This window comes from Cornus florida, unplaced genomic scaffold (assembly GCF_030987335.1).
Source record: "Cornus florida cultivar Cherokee Brave unplaced genomic scaffold, ASM3098733v1 CherokeeBrave_3.0.0_Hap2_Chr08, whole genome shotgun sequence".
NCBI classification, from domain to species: Eukaryota; Viridiplantae; Streptophyta; class Magnoliopsida; order Cornales; family Cornaceae; genus Cornus; species Cornus florida.
The window spans coordinates 29,468,345-29,491,697 of NW_026775578.1; the positions used below are offsets into that span (position 1 = coordinate 29,468,345).

Here is a 23,353-nt window from a genome sequence, read left to right on the forward strand (position 1 = left end):
TTGCGGTCGTGGTCCCAAGGAATTGTTCGCACCTAAGGGGAATTGGATTTGAGACCTGAAGCTTAACGGGACTCCGAGCCGCGAGCCTTTTCCACTAGGCCAACCCCTTGGGGTTAAAATATAATTATTTTAAAGTAATGGGCTATATACCAAATTGAAAGAATTGATGCTATGACTTTTGCTCAATTTTTTCTATTTGTTTTAATAATAAAATTATTTTTAAAATTAATATGTTAAAATTTGAGATAAAATAATCATTTTTTTTTTTTCGGAAGATGAGAAAATAATCACTCAATTGCAGTTCAGACTCAGAAGTTTCTGCCAAATTTAAGTTTGATGCCCTAAATTAATATTTATGTCCAAAAGCTCCTCCCTCTCTCTTTTCATTAATTTATTTATTTTATTGGCTCAGTAAGACGCACACACTCAATTTGTTTGCGAAAGCCCGCTAGGGAGAAAAAAAAAAACGAATTACGGAGCACTAGTTCAAAACATATTAGGGTTTCTGTTCTTCCTCAATCCGATTCGAGTTCATTCTTCAAATCTTACTGGTAAATATGTACATATATATGACCTGATCGCAGATATATATAATCAGTTTCGAGTTAGACATTTTCTATCAACGATTGCTGATTATATATACACATATGTTTCTGTTTGACGTTACTTCCCGTAATCGATTGCTAGGGTTTCAATTTTCTCGCCTTCAAACTTAAATGCTGTTTTTGGTTGATGAGAAAATCGGGGAAAAGAAAATAAATATGCAATTTGAAATATATGATTAGTTATGCAGTAATTGTGACCTGACGACACAAATTTGTTCGAGTGTTATCATATTTTACTCTCTTTTATCTGCAAATGTGAGAGTTTTTGTTGAAACTGCAGATCAAATGGAGAACCCTGCCGCGGATCAGCTTCCGGAAGCACATTCATTGCCTGATGGATTTGTTGATAGCGCCACAGAACCATTGGCTCCTTCAACCCCAACCCCTGAGCAAGAAAATCCATTGAATGATGATTATAAGGAGGAGAAATTATTAGAACCTGATTCAAGACCTGAACTTCAGGTCGGTGATGGTGGAACACAGGAGACTCACAAATTGAGAACATTTCCTGTTCCATTGTCTGGAAATGATGGTGATGATGCTTTGCTTGGGCCAGTAAAAGTTCCCAACGAGGGCTCTATGGATAAGATTATGCATGAATCAGCAATGTCTGTTCCTGGGGATGCAACGAGGGAGCTACTGGATGGCTCATCTCATGGTAAAGAACAAGCTGAAGGGAAATCTCAGAGTTCAGAGAAACGTAAGCATCTCTACCTTGATTGCGATTTGGTTCAGTGAAAAAGTTACAACATAGTAATTGCTTGAACCCTCTTACTAATAAATTTCCCCTTTGATTATTCCTTGTACTAGTTCATCATGTATTGTATAAATGTACTTGGGGTGCTTAAGCACCAGTCTTGTTAACTATATATTCACCTAATACAAGGTTCATTACATAATTCTTTGAAATGTCAAAGTTCAAAGAAATGTAACCATCTAGACATTGATTTGCAATTTGGCTTTCAGTGAAAAAGTTGCAACATAGTCGTTGCTTGAACCCTTTTACAAATAAAATTTCTCTCCATCGATTATTCCTTATATTAGTTAATCATGTATTCTCAAAATTGTGCTTTAATGTATCTGTACAAACTTACTTGGGGTGTATACTGCATAAGTACTAGTCTTGTTAACTATATTTTCACCTAAGACAAGTTTCATTATACAATCCCTTACCACACTTTTGTGGCAAAATAGAGCTATGTCATGTATTTTCAATTTCCTTAACTTTCTTTTCTACCCATTTAGTTTCTTGTAGGCATGATAGGGCAACCCTTCTAATCATATTGTCTGCCAACTCCACCTTTTTACTTTCTTTTCTACTGGGGACTAACTTCTTTTTCTGCACTTTTTAATAATAGCACAAAAACTCTCATCCACTTTTCATGTAGATGTCCACTTTTAAACGCACCGTTTAAGGGGAAAACCCTGGTAAATACTTGGAAATTCTCAAGTTCAATGGGGTTTGACAAAGGCCTTATGTTGTCTGTCTCGCCTGTGTGAGGGTAACAGTGTAAGACACCACTCACCACACAGGCGGACTTACTCATATTTTTTAAAAAATGTTAGTAAATTATCTAAATTGAATTTTCTGTGTACCCTTCAAATTTATTATGTGGATAGACATTTACAATGTTGCATATAACATATTGATTTCTTTGCCGTGACTACAACTTGTCCAGTTATATGCTGTATTGGTTTTGCTCTGACCGTTGTGTCCATTTCACCTCCTGTTAGGTGCTACATACACTAGTGGATGATAATTATGACTTATTTTGCCAAACATTTCACACAAGATTGGAACATTTTAAGAATTAAAATCAACTTATTTTGTTTGTGTGATGTGATGACAAAAGGAAATGAAGAGGAGTTGCATGGTTGCCAAATGACACTAAAGCTGCTAAAGTCTAATGGGAGTAATGTTTTAATAGATGAACCCAAATAAATAACAACAACAATAATAATAAAAAACAGAGAGTAGAAACATATACATTAGTAATGTGGATTGAATTTTACATGTGTCTATACATGTATTGATATGTTTATATGGATAGATAATGCTTTAAGGTTATATACCAGATCATTCTTATTTGGCCTGGTTAGCTGTTAGCCCATGAATTGTTTACTTTCTCAGGTGATTTCCTTTTTTTATTATTTATTTTCTTTTGCAGCAGTTGAAGGAAGTTTGGAAACCCAAGCGACCTGCATGAAGGAGATATCTTCATCAGAAAGCATTGAAAACAACAGAAAAGTAGTTAGTAATATTGCAGTATATTGATTTCAGTAGATATAATTTTTGTGGCTTGAAATAGGTTATTTTTGCTGGAAGTCCCTTTCCCTGCTCTACTGCTTTTTCGTAAATATTTTTCCTCCTCTTCCTTTGATGAAAAGTTGAACTTTGATGTGCAGTGTGTGGATTTGAGCATTCTGTTTATTTATATGTTGTGGCATGCTTTTTATTCTGTGTCACTCATCATGTTTCAACTCTTGTTCGAATATTATCTACAATTTCTACAAGAGCCATTGCTATTTTGTCTGTCTTTTTGGCACAATTTTTCATCTGGTATCTGTTATATCATGTTGCATACTTATTATCTTGTAGGAAGGGTAAGAAACATAAATCATACTTATGCACATTTTTTTATTTTGAGGCTTATACAATGTTGATTCTGGTTGAAGGAAACTGTGGAAGAGAAAGATTAGACTTGTTATTAGCTAGCGGACTGTAGTTGCACATTATCTGATGCATTCAGATGAAATCATGTTCAAGGCAATTGGGTAAAGAAATTAGATAAAACTTATTGGTTAGGTAGCTAATTCAGCCGGCACAAATTACTTTACTCAATACTCTTATTGTTCAAGCGTGATGTGTATTTTAAATCGTCTTATTAGTTTAATTGCGTCGCAATTGAGTAAAAGTTGTCGAGAAATTGAATCATAAACATTTTTGATAATTTAATTGATTGTACAGTATGCCAATATGCCATTAGTAGTTACTATATGTTGCATCAACAAACACAATCGTTCATCTGTTCAAAAAAGGTGTTTGGTTCTGACTAAATTTTTTAAATGAACCTGAAATGGCTGGGTAGAGGAAAGGTTTCAAGCCAGCAGGTTGGAATTTAATGCCTCTTTATTGGATATAGGCTATAGCATTGAAAATCTGTGGATGCAGATAGACTGTCACACTTGGGCAATCATATATCATGAAAGGAGGTTCATGACATGACTAACACTTAGTCTTTGTACACTTACTGTTGTAAGCAGGCTTGACAAATTTGGTTCTTAGAAGCTAGTATTATTAAAGGTTTAATATTTGTTTTTATTTGTCCCGAAAAAGAACATGCCAATTAAATCTCTTACCCGTGTTATTATTTGGAAAGGTTCACATTATGTAATGATAATTTTTATGCTGTTTTGTGCTGATTCCACTCCAACTACTAAGATATATTTCACATCATCAAGCTTATGATATTGAATAATATATGTGTTGCAGGAAACCTCTGAAGTGAAACGTAAGAATGCAAAGCGTACCTCTAAATCCGACAAGGAGTTCCTAGAGTTCACTTTGAAATATCAACAAGTGCTTGCAGAAAGAGATGCAGGTAGCATATTGTCATTAAAAATTCTGATTGATGATTGTCTTCAAGAATGCATATTGTAATATATCTTATTGTAAATAAGTTTCAGTAACTAGGATTTGCTATTAATTTTGATTGATTATTGCTGTTAAAGAGATCCCTTAAGATATTTATACCTACATTCTAAAAAGTTGAAAAGGCCATCTCTTTAGACATCACTTACTAAAGTACTACGTTCACGTTCTTCCTTGATGCTAGTAATAATTCAAGATAGTATGGTAACCACACATTATGAATGCTCTACAGTCTCCTGTTTATGTCATGTTATAGGTTTTGAGAATTACTCAAGGTCCATCTGGCCTGACAAGATGGTTGGAGTGCAGGTAAATGAGGATTGGACATTACATATAGCTACAATGCACTGGGTACAAGGACATTACTTCACTTGTGTGTGGATTCAGCTATGAGATATTTGTACGAACTTCAAATCCATCTTAGGTTAAGTAATATAAGAACTTGAAAAGGGTTTGGTCAAGTTTAATATTAGATTGGTGTTTCGCTTATTCTTTTTTTATTTTTTTATTTTTATTTTTAAATTAATAGAAAATTTTAATTTGTGGGTAATGCTGACCGAAAGTTTGAAAATTTGGCAGAACTTATGTTTAACTCTAGGAGTAATGTTGGATTAACATAGATAGATCTACTCTAGAACCTCATAAAATGTTTGAGGATATATTATTACACACTTTTTACTTTATAGAAGCAATCATGGGAATTACTTTGAGGCAAGTTTCTGAGTATGAATTTGCTGAATATTTGATATATTGGCATTTAATAAATTTGCTATGTAGGCAGCATTGAAGACAGATTTATCGTTTCCATATGAGTTTTTTTTATATTTTTTAATGTACAAATTACCCTGGTTTTGTAGCTATTGCTGTTCGAGATAAACTCGAGTCATTGTGTCGTGAGCTACAGCGCCAGAACAAAATGCTATTGGTATATGTTTTCTTTATTTATTTTTTTAAAAAAATGAACTTTATCTTCTTCAACTGATTATATTATGATTATTTTTGGCCAGTCAATATGATTTCATGAGTAGTTGATCCCCCTATAGATTGCAATTTCCTGTCATGGAGATGCTAATGGCTTGCTCATTGTTCTGTAGGATGAGTGCAAACGAGTATCAACAGAGGGACAAAACTTGAGATTAGATCTATCAACCAAGTTCCAAGATGCAATTAAGGTCCAATTTTCTTTTTATTTCCAGAATCTACATCTTTCTCGCATTATCATGGCGGATATTTTATACTTGCAATTTATTCCTAGGTGAAAACGTCAGATGTGGATCAGGTTCTGGCTTTCTTGTTTAATTCTTTATATTATAATTAATTGCTGGCTTCCAATAAAAATTTTGATGTTAGCAGCTTGATGGTAGTATTTGTTAATTTTCTGCTTCATTGGTGAAATCTTAAAAGGAAAGTGGATGCAAGTCGAAATTTCAGTACTTTTATAGTGGATGACTTAATATCTAAAATTTTGATCCAGTAAATTATCTTGATAATAACATACATCCCCCCAATAGAAGTTATGTTGATCTGAGTATTACTTTCTTAAAACTCCAGAATTTTTTATTGATTTGAATTTGTATTTTACCTCGCAAGTCACATCAAATCTCCCTTTCCTCGTTTCTTCCCACGTAACAAGTATGGAATGTTCTTGTTGGTTCTAAAATATGAGTTGCGTCAATATGACTATTAATAAATGAATTAGATGTTTAACACACGTTTTTCTTCTAAACTGCATGCGATACAATGTTTGCGGAAGATTGACACGATTATGACAAATATGCAATGTTCTTGTTGATTCTTCACAAATATAATGAGTTGTGTGAATTAGATGCTTAACACACACATAATTTTTATTCTAAACTGTTTGTGACACAGTGTTTCTGAAAGACTGACATGATTATTAATGCTTTGGAGTATCCTTGTTCAATGAACTTCCTTTCTTCTACCACACAAGTTTTAATTTCTTTCCCTATTAGTTTTTATTTTATTTTTATAAATAAATTACTGATTGAGTAGTGCTTCTTTATACCTTAAACTAATGAGTAGTGCTTTTTTATGCCTTTTTTTTTTTTTTGTTTCAATGTTTAATGCCTTACTGGATTTTAATCTTACATTTTTATAATTTCTTTCTGTCATTATAGGAAGTAGGCAATAAGCTAGAAGAACAGAAAGATGAATGTCTTTCTCAGCTCAAGGAGAATGAGATGTAAGATTATAGAAATCCCTGAGGAACTCTGATTTTTTATTTATCATTTTTTCCCCTCAAAACATGGCGTAATACATTTAGCTTGCTTTTCCTTGCATTCCTAATGTTACAGGTCCACATTTGTTTGTAGTTTTGGAATAATGCAGTATGGAACCTCAAAGTGAAATGAGAACAAAAAAAAATAAAATAAAATTAAATGGCCATTCTCATTCATTTGTTTGGTGATAATAAAATGACGGGCATGGATGAGTGGAACTTGGAAGTTGCTGATTCCATTCTACCAGCTGGTTTTGGTAATTGAATGCAGGAAAGAAACTGAATTTGGATTGAATTTTCAAAATAAATTTAACTAAAAAAATGGTTTTAAGGGTTCTTAAGTAAAAAAAAAAAAAAAGAAAAACGAAATAGCTATTTTCGCATTTGTGGAGGCTTAGATTCAGATTTTGGGGCACATGGTAGAGAAAGTGCAATTTATGTCTTAGATTTGGGGTGCTGGGGATAAAAGGTAAGAGAAGAAAGAGAGAAATTGCTAGTATTTGATCTTTCTCTCTCTCTCTCTCTCTCACACACACACACACACACACACACACACACACAGAGGCTCGGGTGCTTTTGGGACAGGATGGCAGTATCATAACTCATTGACTTGTAAAAACAGAATGGTTATTCTTCTGTCTGAGTGGAGGAAGAGCACTCAGATAGGATTGCAATAATTGCGTTGTGAAGGAGGGTGTGAAGGGTTGTTTTCGTCAGCAAGGCTTGTGGTGAACCTCCAAAGATACCATTCTCCAACTTTTTTTTGCTTGGTATAATCAATTAAAGACTAAGGTGCTGTTTGATAACTCTTTTTAATACTTAATTCTGAATATATTCAGTGCTGAATCAATTTAGTGTGTTCGATTACGCAGTAAGGATATCACTTAAAAGAATAAGTGACAATTTAAAATTGAGTAAAATTTTAAGTGAAGGGGACTTCATTTATCACTGAACATTATATGCTTAAAGTTCAAAAAATTTCTCAATCGATAATTAGCGTTTAAATGAAGCATGAACATATGGTCTTTACGCCTAAACACGCGAAGCCAAGGCCTATTATTTAGCCATCCATCTCTCCCTCACACGTGAAGCCAAGGCCTATTCTTCAGCCATCCATTTCTCTCTCTCTCTCTAATTTATGAGAGATTAGTTGCCTTACCTTATTTAGGTTACTGGCATTTGCTTCTTTTTTCCTCACACTTTACATGGGTCTAAATGCATTTCTTCTGTTTCATGACAGTCCTTTATTATGGATATTATAGCATATTGAGTATTAACTTCCTTCCCAACATTTATCAATTTGTGTTGAAGAGAAGAGAAGATCACAACATTTATCATACTACGTCTATTTGAATTAAGAGGTACCATCTTAAGTGTCCTAAACTATATGCACTTTTCTTCAAGTTCAGGTTGAGAAACAAATTGAAGCATTTTGCTGATCAGTATGCTCTTTCTGAACAGCAACATGCGCAGAAGGTAAATATATTCTTTAAATATATATATATATATATATATATATTTAAAATTCTGGAATTACTTATGATTCATTCTTTTGCTTGGTTTGAATTTGTTTTCATTGTAATTTGAAAGTGCAGTTGAAGCAGAAAACATTGGAACTCCAGCTTGCTGATTTGAAAATTCAGCAACATGAAGAGAAATTGATCCAGGAACAGTCCCAGATGAAATTATATGCAGAACAGGTGTCACAATTATTGGCAACTGAGAAGAATTTGCGGTTACAGTTAACAGCTGATGGAGAAAAATTCCAGCAGTTCCAGGTCGACTTTCTTTGCATGTTACATATTACCTCAAACATTGTTTATAAATGTTTCAATAATATCTGGAAGTAATTGATTGTAGGAAGGGTTAGGTTCAGGAAGTTGTGAATCCGATTGTGGTTGTGCCTACAAGTTTTCATCATCCAACATCAGGCTTTGATGGCAGTTGTGGAATATGTTAGGAATTTGGTAGCACACATTTTAAACATACTGACATAACCTTTACAACTTTATTATTTGTCAAAAAATAACCCAATTGGTTTTCTACTTTGTTTAACTTCATTCCTGATGGATGAAATTAGATACATATTAGTAATAATTTATTCTCTTTTGGGGTGAAAGTACTGCTAGATATTTAAAAAAATAAAGAGTAAGCAGTTAAGGAATCATGTTTATTGATACCTCGTTGGATGAAAATGAGCTTACATTAATAATTGTTCCCCCCTTCGTTGTGTGAAGAGTATTGCTGGATGAAGTTAAAGGGCTAACTCAGGGCATGAGCCTCCTGCATTGCGGAGTCTAGGGAGAGTCAAATAATGCAGCCTTACTTTCGCATGAGAAGAGGCTGCTTCCGGTTTCGAACTTGTGACCTCCAGGTCACAATGGAGCAACCTTACTGTTGTGGCAAAGCCCTATTGCTGGATGAAATTAAAAAATGGAAAAGAAAAAGAGTGAGCGGTCAGTAAAATCTTGTTTATTTATTCCTCCTCTAATGATTTAAATTAAGTGTAATGGAGAAACCTCAAGAGAACTGTATTATTTATCAGAAAATAACCCAAATGGTCTTTTAATTGGTTTAGTTTTATTCCTGATGGGTGAAATCAGTTTCAAATTAGAAAAATATTCATTCTCTTTTGGGGTGAAAATACTGCTTAATATTAAAAAAATAAAGAGTAACCAGTTAAGCAAAACATGTTTATCGATTCCTCTTTGGATGAAATTAAGTTACATCAATAGCTATTCCTCTTTTGTGTAACGAGTATTGCCAGACAAAATTAATAAAGAAAAAGAAAAAGAAAAAAGAGTGAGCTGTAAGTAAAATAATGTTTATTAATTCTCTTTTAATTATCTAATTTAAGTGTAGTGGAGAAAGCCTCAAGAGAAGGAATGATATACATTATATGTTCTAGAATTCCTTACCTAGACACCTCTGGAACTTGTTTACTGAACATGGCAGGGGGATCACTCAGGGCATCTTATTTGGTGCCTGAGTGAGGACCACTCAGGGTGAGAATCTTGCTTGTTTCTTTCTCCTCCTAACTTTAAATGACAAGACCTCAAATGTGGAAAAGACAAGTATATTTTGAAACATACATACATGGAGTTTGTGAGATGGAGTGACATTTTCTTCTTTCCTGGATTTGATCGTAGTAGTAGGCTCTTACTTTTACATGGTAGACAACTTCTTAACATAGGGTTCCCCTCCTTATCTTTCACAAGATCTCTCTCTGTTATGAAGGTTGGATCATGGCAATTGGATCAATTTAAGGAGAAACTTTTTTATCACTCGGTCACCATGGCAATTTATTGTGGGAACTTTAAGGAGGATCAAGATCGCTTTATTGCAATATTGGCATGCCAGGGTCAAACTATTTGGTCTAATTTGTGGCTCTGGATGTGTGTAAGGAACCCTTGTAGGCTTGATGGTAGCCTAGACCTTGACCTTTATTTGGAAGTGGATGCCTTTTGATGTGTCAAGCCATGGCGACTCTTCAGGTCAGGCAGTGGCCTTGTTCCAGTTTGAAGTTCTGGTTATTGTCGGACATTTCTATTTTGCCTACTGTCCTAATGAGAAGTGTTGGCCTGCCGTGGATTATGGGACCCTAGTTTATTGGGTTATTTTAATAATAGCTTTCTAAAAGCAAATTTTAGTATGCTAGCTCCTGTTTATACTTTTTTGGCAAAAAGATTCATCAACCCTGTGACTGTTTGTTTCAATTTTTTATCTGATGGACCCAAACTGAGCTGAAACCTAGTTTTACCACTCACAGTATCTTTCTGCTGGTTAAAAATACTTTGAACTGGTAACAAAGGAAGTGGGGAATCCTGGCATACATGTAAGAAAATTTCATTTTCGATAAAAGTGGAATTTGGTAAACTATAGTGGGGAAATTGCTAGAGAAATAGCTGATAGTGTTATTCAGGCAAGGGAGTTGACTAACCAGTCTAAGAGGGTTTGGTCAAATTTTGCGGGATTTGATATATGGGGTTTAACGGGAGATGAGAGGAAAATAGAGAAGATGAGGAAATGAGAACAGAGAATTACTAGCACAATAAACCGAAATTTCACTAGTGCAACTATTGATGCACTGTTGGGCCCGTTGGGGTGGACAAAAGGATGATATTATCTCCCATTGAGCTAATATATGGTACTCACTCATGCATAGCTTGTGGCTGATTTTGTACAATCAAGGATTTCGAGCTCCTTTTATTGAGTTCATTAATTAACTACAGTAAATAAAAAAATTTACTTATCAGAAAAAAAAAAAAAAAAAAAATTTTCTCCTCCTTTTTGGTAAGATAACTGCTGTCACATTTGAAGGACAAGAAAGTGCAATTTTGGCATGTTTGATATTTTGCTTCATAACATGATGAATGTACAAGCACATTGAATTGTATTTGAAAGAAGCCTTGTGGTCTTAATCTAAACTTATAAGAGGCCCTCTATGTGAATATGGGTCAGTAACTTGGGTATTCCATATGCACGTGAGTTATTAGTTGCCCCAACTTTAGTATTAACTGGATGTTATTTGCTGATTGATAATTAAACATTTTACCTGAGTTAGTAGACGCTTCAATCTTAAATAGTCTTGTGTAAACTTTGAAGGATTCCTCTCTACAAAGAGTGGATGTGAACTTCCTCGAGGCTCTACTAGTGACCAAGATGAGTCATATTGATCGACTGCATATGCTTATTGTTTAAAATTACTGCACACCTTCAAATGTTTAAATCTTCATGCATCAACAGGTGCTGGAGACTTTTCATCTTTCAACCGAAGGTTGTTTTGACAGTTTGGAATGTTTGAAAGAATTGGTCTGCCCCTCTTAGACTTGACAATTTCTTGGCAAGAAATTGTGGCTTCTTCTTTTCGTATTTCAGTCTTTTCTGAAGACTCTCACTCTTTGCACCTCAATGGTGTCCTCATCACTACCTTGTCTTTGATGGGGAGTGTTATGGCAAAAGTGTAATCTGTGATAAAAGTCATTGGGCATTCCCTTGGATAATTGGTAAATCTGTTGGACCATGCAGTAGGAGAGTGCTCTAGGACACAAATTGAGGAATGCAACATTATAGGAGATGAAAGGTTGGGAAACTAATAGTGGTTCAGTTGATGTTGCTCCCTAAATGGTTTCACACTGGAGTATAAATCCGAGGGGTTGCTAGAAGTTAAAAAAATGGTTGACATTCCAATGTTTCATCTGGGGAAAAAAACAATTTGTTTAATGGCATAACAATTTGTGGTTTGGAACTCCAGAATGATTCAGGCTGCTGGCCTCCTGCTATGTGGTGAAGGGGAATTATAAAAAAAAAAAAATAGTGAATGTTTAATGTTGTAAACAATATAAAAAAGAAAGAACAATGCTATAGCCTGAATTTCATATCTAATGTTGTAAATAATATTAGTGAATGTTTAATGTGAATATTAAACAATGTGGTGATCTTATTTTTTTTGAAAAAAATTGGGGACAACATGGGGTTCCTTTTTCTCTGTGGTTTGCATGGAAGTTCACCAAAATTTTAAAGCACTACTAGTCCTGGTGTTACAAGTTGGTCGAATGAGTTTGTTTCACCAACAACCTAGAGCCAAAAGAACTTCGGTTGGTTCACAATATTTTTAGCAAGCTGTGTCGTATTTTCATGTTATATGATTTATAGAGGACCTGGTTTATACTTCCTGGTCTACATCTCATATGTTGATTATATTTCTGCAGGATGCATTGGTGAAAAGCAATGAGGTCTTTGAAACGTTTAAGCAAGAGATAGAAAAGGTGCATCTTCATTTGCTATATGTTAGAGTCCAAATTCTCTTATTATTATTATTATTTTTTATTACCCCCACAAATGCCCACTATGGGGCTCGAACCCCTCAGCTCCCCTTTGAAGGAGGAGAGGTTAATGGCCCGGTGGTATGTTTGTGTCCCGACTTGCTTAGTGGGTAAGTTGCCTTTTTTATCTGAAGTAATTTAATATTCTGCTTGTGATGTATGTAAACCCAGATGGCAAAATCAATAAAGGAACTCAGAAAAGAAAATACCTTCTTGAAGAGCAAATGTGAGAAATCAGACATCACTCTCATAGAACTCGTTGAGGAGGTAAGATTGTTACTATTATACCATTTATGCTCTTCTAGTACATGAACCCTACATCTTTTTCTGAATGTCAAATAGGGCATAAATATAATTATTGTTCATGGTATTGTAGCTTCTAGCAAATAGTTTATAACATCGATAACTCATGCTATTGTAGGTTTATATAATCTCTCTTTTTCCTTTTATTCCTATGCGTTCATAAAATGTCTTCACAACCAGTTAGTTCTGCAGTTCTTATGTTTGGTATTTTATATTACTGTTATTATTACTATTTTTCCACCGCAAGTTATCTTTGAATTAAGAAAACTGCCTTGCAATGAAGTTAAATGCTGGGAACTTCGTTTGTCTGAGCAGCGCGAGCATTTAAAGAAGCAACTGGAGAAAGCTAGGAATCAGAAAGAAAAGCTTGAATCGTTGTGCCGGTCACTTCAAGCTGAAAGAAAGCAAAGTTCAGTTGGTAGTAACAGCTCTGATACGGTTTCAATACTTCAAGCAGAAGGAAAGCAAAGTTCAGTTGGTAGTAACAGCTCTGATACGGTTTCAGTTTGAATACATACTCTACTAGGCTACGTTAAAAAATCGGTAGTGCAATCTACAGTGTATACCATACTATGCTTCAGCCGTGTGCCTTCCCCGGAGTTCTCAAAAGAATTCTTGGAAAAGATCATATAATGTTACACAACGTTCCACCTTTTCTCAGCATTAATTAAATTTTTGTGTTGTATTATTCGAGCTCAATTGTATCTTTACTAATACCTATTTGTGGATTGGAACCGAGATTTGGACATAATATGTGGTTGTTATTTCTTATTTTTATTTGGATGAGGGATTTTGTTTGATCACTACACTTTTTGGGACGATGAAATTCTATATGCAGTACTTACCCCCCCCAAAAAAAAAGGGAAAAAAAGAAAAGAGAGATTTTGTAGGCAGGCAATAGAGTTTTCTTTCAGTGAAACTGTAAAATTTCACTTAAATTGCGTCTCACAAAGAGGTAAAAGATGAACAATATAATGGAGTAATAATTGGCAAGAAAAGGGTAATTTTAAGTACATCTTCTTTTAACTAATGGGCAATTTTGTCTTTTAAAGTTTTGAATTACTTGTGTTTGCATGTCAGCAGCATACAAATGTTATATTCCCAATTGATCTTAACTCATTAAGGCTTTGTGGTCCCAATAATATTTTCTTTACCTCCTAAATTATGTGATCAAGTGGTATCTCCTTTACTTTCTAAATTGTGATCGATCTCAACTCTAAGAAAGGCATAATAGTTGCTTTTTGAAAGGGTAAACCTAGAATAACAAAGACAAATCTCATAGAATTTTGAAGTAGTTCATAACGTTTTTATTTGAATTTGTACCTTAAAGCATTTCACTGATTTTATACTTCCCCTCAAAAGGGCTCAAGTATAAAATTTCAAAATCTTTGGGCTAGTTTGAATTCAACATTCTAAGTTTGGTCAAGAAGTAGAAGGAGATGGTTTAATAGTAAGACTACCCTAAAGGAATGTCAATAGATAATTTTATGATCCATGTGAAATGGAAGAACTTTATGTATCTAGTATTGGACTATTGAGTGCTATAAGAAAAGCAACGTTTAGTATGGTCTAAGGAAAAAAAAAACCCTTCATTGAAAAAACAGGTTTGAATTCCAAGACTAAACTCTGAGTCGGTCAATATAATTGTAAATTTGTAAAATATTTGAGGATATTTTAATTTTTTTTAATTTAATTATTTAGGTTAGAGAGGTTTTTTTTGAAAAAACCAAAGGGTATTTAAGTCATTTTATACAGTGTCAGGTTCTGACACCATGTGCAGATGAAGGTTGGGGTGTGAGTGAAAGACGATACAAAAGTTTAACGTGTGAATAATAGTTATTATCGAAAGATGTCTCTATGTGAGATTGTTCAAACCTAGAAGTGTCACTGAAATTAACCCCTACTTTTTTTTTTCTTCTACTTCATCCCTTCACACTTTTACTTATCCCTTTATGTGATGGAACATCAATCTACTGCACATTGATTCAATAATTTCCAATATAACTAAATCGAGAATACAAAACGTTAAATCGAAAGATATAAAAGTGTCAAAACAAGGATATAAAGTGATATATTTCTATATAACATATTGCACAGTTAAAATAAGAATATTATATAAAAGTTTACATCAATATTGCCCGAGTGTTGCACACTCAGTGCATTTTTTATTTAAATGAGACCCGGGTAAGCAGATGTTTGAGTAAAAGAAAAAAAAGAAGAAGAGACCCATAATATTCTCGAAAGATGTCTCTACATTAAATTTGTCCAAATCTAGAGAGTACCACTAAAATTAATCCATTTTTTTTTTTTTTTTTTCCTTCACACTTTTACTTACCTCATTATGTGATGGAATTTATAGATCTTGGCACTCTCACATGTATCATTATGCAATTTTTTGAGTTCCTGGACACTGATTCTAGCAAGACCCTGATCGCAATCATGCTTTTACGCAGCTATGTGCATTCCATCCGAAAGCCATCCCGTTGTTTTGCGGTTTTCTGTTGATTCAGTAATTCCCAATATAACTAAATTGAGAATACAAATCATTAAATCGAAAGATATAACACTGTGAAAACAACATGATATAAAGTGATATATTTCTATATAAAGATATTATATAAAAGTTACATCAATATTGCTCCAGTATTGCATACTCCGAGTCCTCCTAATTTACAAAGAAATAAAAAGAAGAGACCCACAATGTACACAAATAATACTGTTTGCAAGTGGGACACCACGACCAGGCTATATAAATTATATATACTAGTACATATCACCTGTTCGTTCGTTTAGACTGTTAGAACAGAATCTCGAAAAACCGTTTCTCTGTGTGTTTCCATGGGCGACCAAAGCACCACACCCACCACCACCGCCAACGGTGGTCTGTTGGAGACGAGCAAGTCGGACAGAGCCGTGTGGCTCATGAAATGCCCTCCGGTCGTCTCTCGCTCCTTGCAATCTTCTGTACCTCCTCCTCCTCCTCTTCCTCCTCCTGAAGCTTCCTCCGATTCTTCTATCCCTGTCGCCAAGGTCATCGTCTCCATCGACCCTCTTCGTTCCAATGAGGACCCCTCTGCTCGTCAGGTCTCCCGCATTCTCTCTCTTTCTCTTATTGCTTTATTTCTAGGGTTTTAGAGGTTATGGTTGCATTTCGTTTGGTCCATGCAATTCGATTATTGGGAAGCTAGTTGTAGTGTAATGGAAATTTTGTATTGTTGAAGCTGTTATTTATCAATGAATGTCTTGGTTTTTGGATCAATGTGATAGACTTGTATCACTTCATGCTAAAATCTACTTAACTAATGATTTAGTGGATTTTCTACATTGTTAAATATTATACTGATTTTTTAACAGGAAAAAAACCCTAATGAAGAGGCATGATGGGATTGGACTCTAATAGTTGGCAAATCAAAGTAAATTTTCTATTGAAATTATAAAGAAAGGTTCTTGTTTGAGAACTCGTGTACCTAAGCCACATTGTAAGGAAAATCTTGTGTGATAAAATGTTATTTGTTGCTTTGTTAAATCTCTTAAATGGTTTTGGAGAAGTCTTGAAATTTTGGAAGTCCCCAAAACAGCATTATATAGGATGACCTGCTGTTTGTTTGTTAATGAACAGTTGGAAATTCTGATAACCTGTGTTCACTGATAAAAAAAAGTACAGCAAAACATTCAAGATATGCTACATAGGTGGGAATCAACATATATACTACTTGCTATAATTAAGCAGGGTTGTAAAAGTTTGGGCTGGCAAGTGCAAGATTGTAAGTTTAAGTTCTTGGTTCAATTCTAGGTTTGAATCCAATCTTTCAAACTTAGCACCCTGCGTAGTTGTGATTAACATTATATGTTGATCTTTTCTTATTATAACTCAGCAAATAAATACTGTAAGAACTGTCGTCTATTTGGTGGGAGCTGGGAGGCTGTCTGGTGTCATATTTTGGAAGAAGCAAATATTGAGAGCATAATTGTCAAGGCTTTGAATCTCTCAGTTCTTGAAATTTTTGTCATTGAAATTATTGTATTTGTGGGCTTTGGGGTTGAGAAGTTTTCAGGCTTTATCGTATTTCAGTTTTCTGGAGGAGGTGAAGACGTGGGTGGACATTTTTTTTCCCCCATTTTGGTTGTTCAACCTTTAGTTTCTGTGTGTACGGGCCCTTTTTCTGGCGCCTTTTAGCTTGTAGATAGCAGAAAACATATTTTACTCTGCTATCTGTCTAATTTTATTTTAGGAAAGACTATTTATTTTTAAATATATCGCATCCTTTTATTTTTGGGAAAGAAGAAAAAAAATGTCAATCCGTACAGGTGAAGGACAAGGACTGGAGGTTATTTATTTATTTATTATTTTTATTTTTTTTATAGCATTCCTCTTTGCAAACAATAGTTTTACCTTCCACTTTTCATATGTTGTTTATATGATGATCAGTTCACCATGGAATTGGCTAGCACTGAATCTGGAAATGTACCCAAGTGTTACTCTATGGACATGTCCACGGACTTCATCCCAATGTCTGTGTTTTCTGAATCATCCGAAGGTGAGGACACACATTCTATAGCCCTCTTTTCCGTGCATGATGCTCCTATTATGGCCATTGGCCAGTAAAGTAGTTACTTGTTTAAACTTGATGAGACCATCTTCTCATTATTCTGCTTTAACCTATTACTATTTTGAGATTGGATTATTTTGGTACCATAAGAACCTTGGTAGATTATGGTTCTTCCAGTACTTGTAATGCTAACCTTGGAAATTTCATTGAGGTTCTTAGAGAGATGGAGAACATTTTTGGGATTAATACATGGAATCCCTTCAAAAGATTCTCCATTTCAAAGAATCCAAAAAGTTATTCAAAATTTACAAGATTTAAAGTTCAAGAAAAAATCCAAATCTTGTACCACCACCCATTTCCATTTTGGAAGCAACATTTGGACAAAATATTACCCTCTGGAGATATATTAATGATTCTGGAAATGAGATGTGCCCACAGACTTTGTGGACAGAAGTGACAAAGAAATATTTTTCAAATATTTTTATTAGAACTTTGGTGTCCTGGAAGATCCTTATTTATAATTCGAAGAACTTTAAAGCTGTCAAAGCTTTGTTGAAACCAAATTCTAGATTTAGAATCGTCATTTTCTCATTATGCCATCGTGATGTTGGTTTTTAAAGATCACCAGTATTCACATTTGCACAACCAACAGCAATCTGTGTGATATATGTCATGCCCATTGCTTTAAGAGCACGCAACAGCCATTAACAACTATTCACAACTATAAGCATCCGCCACACATACAACACAGCCATAGGGTGGGTGAAGGGGAAATTTTCAATAATTTTTTGATCAGTTTCTGACAAGGTGAGTTGTCCTTTGTCTCAAGTAGAACTGCAAAACAAAACCATATCTTTGTCCTCTTAGAACAATTCTGGTTGACAGGTAAAGCTAACTACTATGTGGAAACTTTTATTTTTTCAATTTTTGATAGGTAAAAGAATTATATATAAAAGAGCTACATGGGAGCCTTGGGAGGTATGCAGAGCATTCAAAGTAACTAAACAAGTAAGATCTTAACTAAAACTCAGATCATCTAATATCTATCAAGGAATCCAAAAATTAGGATGCCTTCCTGACATCTTAAAATGATAAGATTATTTTTATTTTTTATTTTTAGTCTTCAATTTCTTTAAATCCGTGACTTCCACATCTAAATCCTCAATATTCTCTGAGTTCTTTCCCTCCAAATGCTCCACATAAGGAAAAATGAAGCTGCCTACCATACTTGCAGAACTCTCTTGTTGATACATACCCCAACCCCCTAGTCAAAAAAAAAAAAAAAAAAAGTAAAAAATTCTACGACTAATTTAGCCACAATCAAATTTGGAAAAGGATAAAACCGAACTCCCGAGCTCTCTGGCATATAACAAAGATTTCAGAAAGCAATCAATCTGATTGCACAAAACAAAGAGAAATGCTGCATGACACATAGACAGATTTGGGGTTTCCAAGTGTGGGCAGTTGAACCTTAGCTATCTTAACAGGCATTTCAGTGGGTTCCATATGACCCAAATTCAACCCATGTGGGAACAGTTGTAGTTGTGAATGATTTTCCAGTTGCTGGCAATATTTTGATGAATCAGCTTCATGTTAAAACTAGGTTTATTGCGTATAGTGTGCTTAAACAAAACAGCTAAAGAAATAGATTTTTTTTGGGGTTTTGCTACCAAGTCGTAAACCCACTCGGACATCTTAGGTTTGACTCGCACAAGGTCCAAATTTTTTTAAATTATGTGTGATTCGAGAGTGATCATTGCACATATTCAAAATTTACCTCCCAATCTTGACCCAAGGGTGGAAATTGTTCCCAAAATGAGTGATTCATATGGTCTTGGTTCTGTCTCGCACCGAAGGGGATCCATTTCATTTCTCAAAAAACTCAAAAACAATTTGTTGACCAAATTGACTAAGATGGCCATCAAAAAAATCAAAATCGATATTTAAATGAAGAGAGGAGCTTTTGATACCAAAATGATGACAATGTAGAAAAATATATATTGTCAAACCAATATATATTTGCAGTTGAGAGAGAGAAGGAGAGAGAACTATCACAGCTGCAGTGGCTTACCAATATGGAGGGAAGGGGGAGCGTGTGTGATGAAGGGCTTTTAGTGCTTCCCTTTAGGACCAAGGGCATGTTCTCAACTATTTCATTCTTCTAAGCATGAATTCATATTGAAAGGGCAATTTTGTCCTCTAAAAGTAGTTTCTAAGACAGACGAGGATGGTGGTTTGGACTTTGGAAAGTGTACTTTGGATTGGATTTCTAGGTTGATGGACTTTAAGAATGATAGATATTTTATTAATTTTCTGAATCGAATTTTTTTGAGGGGGCTTTTGGTTTTCTTTTCTTTTTTCCCCCAACATGTTTATCTCACTTCTAAATGGAATTTATGCATTGCACTTTTTCGATCTGGCCTTCCATAAATTTTCAATTAGTGCAATGAAAAATAATATTTGCACTCCACAAAAGTATTCTCTCTCCACTTTCTTTTTAAAAGAAATGACAAAATGTCCCTAAATATCATTCTCACACTCCACAACTGTTCTGGAGAACTCTTATACTTCACTTTTGTGGAAAATTGTGTCATTCCTTTATTAAGAAAATCAAGTTATGTGTGTATATCACTTCCCAAGACATTTGAAAGAAAAAGGGGGGTGGGTAGAGTTTTGTAGTCATACCAAGTCTATTTAAACTACTTTTTTAAGAAGTAGAGGCAGCATTGTTACCTCAGTCTTTCTGAAAAAAAAGTATCAGAATCAAATGGTTCTCTTGTTTTATATCATAGCCCTTTACATTAGAAAAATCTAGCTGCAATTTTATATTAAAAAATTCTACTATTTTTAAATACTATTAATTATGCTTGATAAGGTTAAATAAATTGCGCTTCTTCATCACCCCAACTTTGTGAGTACCATTTGATCGCACTCCTTGTTGAAAAGCCGTTGCACAACCTTGAATATTTTTCTCTTTCAAAATGTGTCTTCTTGTTGCCGCAATGGTCCAAAATGGAATTTCTTTCTTGGAGTTTACCTCAACAAGCTAGGATGCTTCCATTGAAACTATGGAGCACATGCATGATGTCACGAGGATCACTACACTAATTGGACGAGAATTTGTAAATGGATGCAAAAAGAGCCGTAGGAGTTTTAGCGTTGCTGCACTGGAATCCTGGGGAAGTTATAATTCCTTCCAAATTTAATTAGTCTCAAGCAAAGATGTTCAATCAACATTCATTATTAGACAAATAGGGACAAAATTTGGTTCTAGGCACATAAGGAGAGGAGGTGACTTTCATTGTAAATAAATTGGATTGCTATTTTGCAGGTCCTGATAATAAGAACTGCTAGGTTTGCTTTTAATCACTACTCATTGTGGTTCTTATTTTACTGTGAAAATTTCTTCTGAATCCAGTTTATTACTGTTTTGCTGGTTTTCTCCAAGAAACATTCCTGACAAACTGGCTAATCATATATATGTATTTCTGAATGTTTATGTGTGTCGACAATGCACGTCTCTGCTACAATGAAAAAGTAATTTACTTCTTGCAGTATTACATTTGCACTAGTGTATTTTAGGTTTACACATGATATGATTTTAGTAATATCCATAAATTTTTCTCTTTTTCTTTTACCCTTCTTTTTCTTGTCTTCTAAGAAGAAAATAATGGTAGAGAAAATTGTCTGAGATGCATGGGAGCCTAAAATTTAACTAAGCTACTTCAAAGCGAAATGCAAAGAAAATGATAGTGTGAACTGAATTACTGGATTGGAAAATTTTATAAAAGACTCATTCCAAAATATTCACAAACAGACATGCAGAATGATTTCTACTACTATTCAAAATTCATTCCTTTCTTTACCTCTTATAATTTCTTAAAAAAAAAATCTTCTTTGACTGGATGAGTGTAATGCAGAATTTTTATGCCAATATTTCTGATGGTAGTTCCTTTTTTGTTTTTGTTTTTTTTTTTTTTCTTTATTTAATGAAAATTTCTACTTGGTGTTGGGATTCATGATTGTTTTTGGTTTATTCCTCAAGATGTTTAGTTTTTCTTATGAGACTATTTTAGCAAACTCAGTGAATACGGATGAAATTCTTCTCTATTGTAGGAAGGTTTTCTGTGGAGGGGAAAATATATCACAAATTTGACATGAAGCCTCATAATGAAAACCTTGATGAGTATGGGAAACTCTGCCGTGAGCGGACAAACAAGTATATGACAAAAACCAGACAAATACAGGTTCCTTATTACTTCATGTTTTTGTTTTATACTTGATATCCAGAATCTAGTTACTTCTTTTCCTAATTTTTTTGGACCTTTTTAGGTGATTGACAATGATAATGGATCACATATGAGGCCAATGCCAGGGATGATGGGTCTCAAGGCTTCTGGACCCAGTGTACTCACTATTACCTTCTTTGTTATGTATAATTTATTGTGTTGAATGTATACCGTATCTATTTTCCTGTGTGTTTGTGCATGAGGAGGGGGGTTGACTTCTTTCCTGCCCCTGTATGAACACGAGGACAAATTTAAATTATTGACCATCTATCCTCACATATAAAAAGCCCTCCTATTTTTGAATAGGAAAAGAAGAAAATTCCAGGGAAGGGGTCAGAGGTGAAAAGAACGAGAAGGGACCGCGGAGAGATGGAAGAGATTATGTTCAAGCTCTTCGAGAGGCAACCAAATTGGACTTTAAAACAACTGCTCAGTGAGACAGACCAACCTGAAGTAAGTTGATAATTTTTTCCCTGCATAATCATTGAAGTATATATGTACTTGTAAAATATCATTTTGTTATGGACCTATGGTCCTTTCACTGGCCAAGTATATAAGTACTTGTTATTCCCTGAACAATATCTTCACTCATTTCATTACTATAATTTACACTACCATCTATTTGCCACTTGTTAATTGGCTGGTTTATTTTCTTGATCATCTGTCCATTGAAGAATGTTTACCAACCCCATGAATTCACTGGGGCTTTTGAAGAATTTTTATTGAAACGGAGAATACTTTTTATGTTTTTAGGTACTGCTAAAATCCTCTTTTAAGGACATATTTTGTACCCCAGCTTTCATCAAACTTTTGCGATTCCTTTGAACTACGTCTGCCAGTTTGTTTCTTTTTTGATTCTTTTGGGCCGGGAAAGAAAATCTGCTTTTTAATCCATAGGATGATGAGACAACCACCCTGATCTTCGCAGTCAACTATCACAACTTCTTTGGGAACAATTAGCATATTGCATTTTACTCACTTATGTTACTTGTGTTGAATTATTAACAGTTGTTCTGGCCTTGTTCCTTTGCAGCAATTTCTGAAAGATATGCTTAAAGATTTGTGTGTCTATAACAACAAGGGAAGTAATCAAGGGAGTTACGAGCTCAAACCAGAATACAAGAGATCGGGCGAGGAAACAGATCCCAAGACCTAACTAGTTCCTGTGATGTTGATTTACTAATCCAAATGCTTTCCATCCTGTTCATATATAGTTTTGCTTATTCCCAGACTCCATCATTGTCCATTCCCCTTTCCCTCCAATCGTAGTTCTTCTCAGCAAGTGAGGTGGATGACCAGAAACAGAATGACATTTCTACTGATTTGTTGATGTCTAGTTTCAAGTTTTCCTTCTCTCAGTCCACTTTTCCATGAAACCTTATTTGCTGATAGCTCTCTAAGTATTGATTCCCAGGCGCTCTAGTTTCTTTCTTGTTCTATGTTTCTCTGTACAGACTCTCGTCGTTTTGATTAAACGAAACCCTTGGTTGCCGGAACTGTTAGATGTTAATCAATGACTTCGATTTCATATAAATGGGATCAACATTTTGAACACGGTGAATAGGTGATATTTTTGTGGATAAGTTACATTTGTGCATGCTGAAATTTCGAAATATTTGGGATACTTTTTGAAGCACAAACTATTCAATATAAACCTGGTTGTTTTAGACTTCTGTTTTGACAATTACACATGTTACATGTATGCGTAATTTGACAATTTGAACTTCTGTTTTCCATGTCTTAACTTATCTTCTTCTTCTACTACTACTTTTATTTATTTATTATTTTTTATAACATTAAATTTATCTTACCTATATATATATATATATATAGCTTATCAAACTTTTATTTCATGATTATATGATATGGATGAAGAACTTGGTTTGAGAA

The 23,353-nt window shown here is 34.4% G+C and overlaps 2 protein-coding genes across 5 annotated transcripts; both read left to right on the plus strand.

The window, feature by feature from the left end:
* Nucleotides 1-398: 398 nt before the first annotated feature.
* On the plus strand, nucleotides 399-13,427 carry LOC132271041 (uncharacterized). Of its 4 annotated transcripts, none has more exons than XM_059772282.1 (12): nucleotides 399-551; nucleotides 886-1,305; nucleotides 2,774-2,856; nucleotides 4,099-4,207; nucleotides 5,115-5,182; nucleotides 5,352-5,429; nucleotides 6,396-6,460; nucleotides 7,906-7,972; nucleotides 8,092-8,274; nucleotides 12,208-12,264; nucleotides 12,493-12,588; nucleotides 12,940-13,427. In XM_059772282.1, the coding sequence occupies exons 2-12, from the start codon at nucleotides 891-893 to the stop codon at nucleotides 13,132-13,134; spliced, it is 1,416 nt and encodes a 471-aa protein (XP_059628265.1). In that variant the 5' UTR covers nucleotides 399-551; nucleotides 886-890; the 3' UTR covers nucleotides 13,135-13,427. The 4 variants fall into 4 exon arrangements, with proteins under 4 accessions (XP_059628265.1, XP_059628267.1, XP_059628266.1 ...); XM_059772284.1 differs by having other exon boundaries at nucleotides 2,774-2,853; XM_059772283.1 differs by having other exon boundaries at nucleotides 2,777-2,856.
* Nucleotides 13,428-15,391: 1,964 nt separating this feature from the next.
* Nucleotides 15,392-23,024, plus strand: LOC132271042 (uncharacterized). The gene is made up of 6 exons (XM_059772286.1): nucleotides 15,392-15,708; nucleotides 17,054-17,162; nucleotides 21,291-21,421; nucleotides 21,507-21,581; nucleotides 21,770-21,916; nucleotides 22,497-23,024. Exons 1-6 carry the CDS (start codon nucleotides 15,463-15,465, stop codon nucleotides 22,617-22,619), a joined length of 831 nt encoding a protein of 276 aa, XP_059628269.1. The 5' UTR covers nucleotides 15,392-15,462; the 3' UTR covers nucleotides 22,620-23,024.
* The last annotated feature ends 329 nt before the right edge of the window (nucleotides 23,025-23,353 follow it).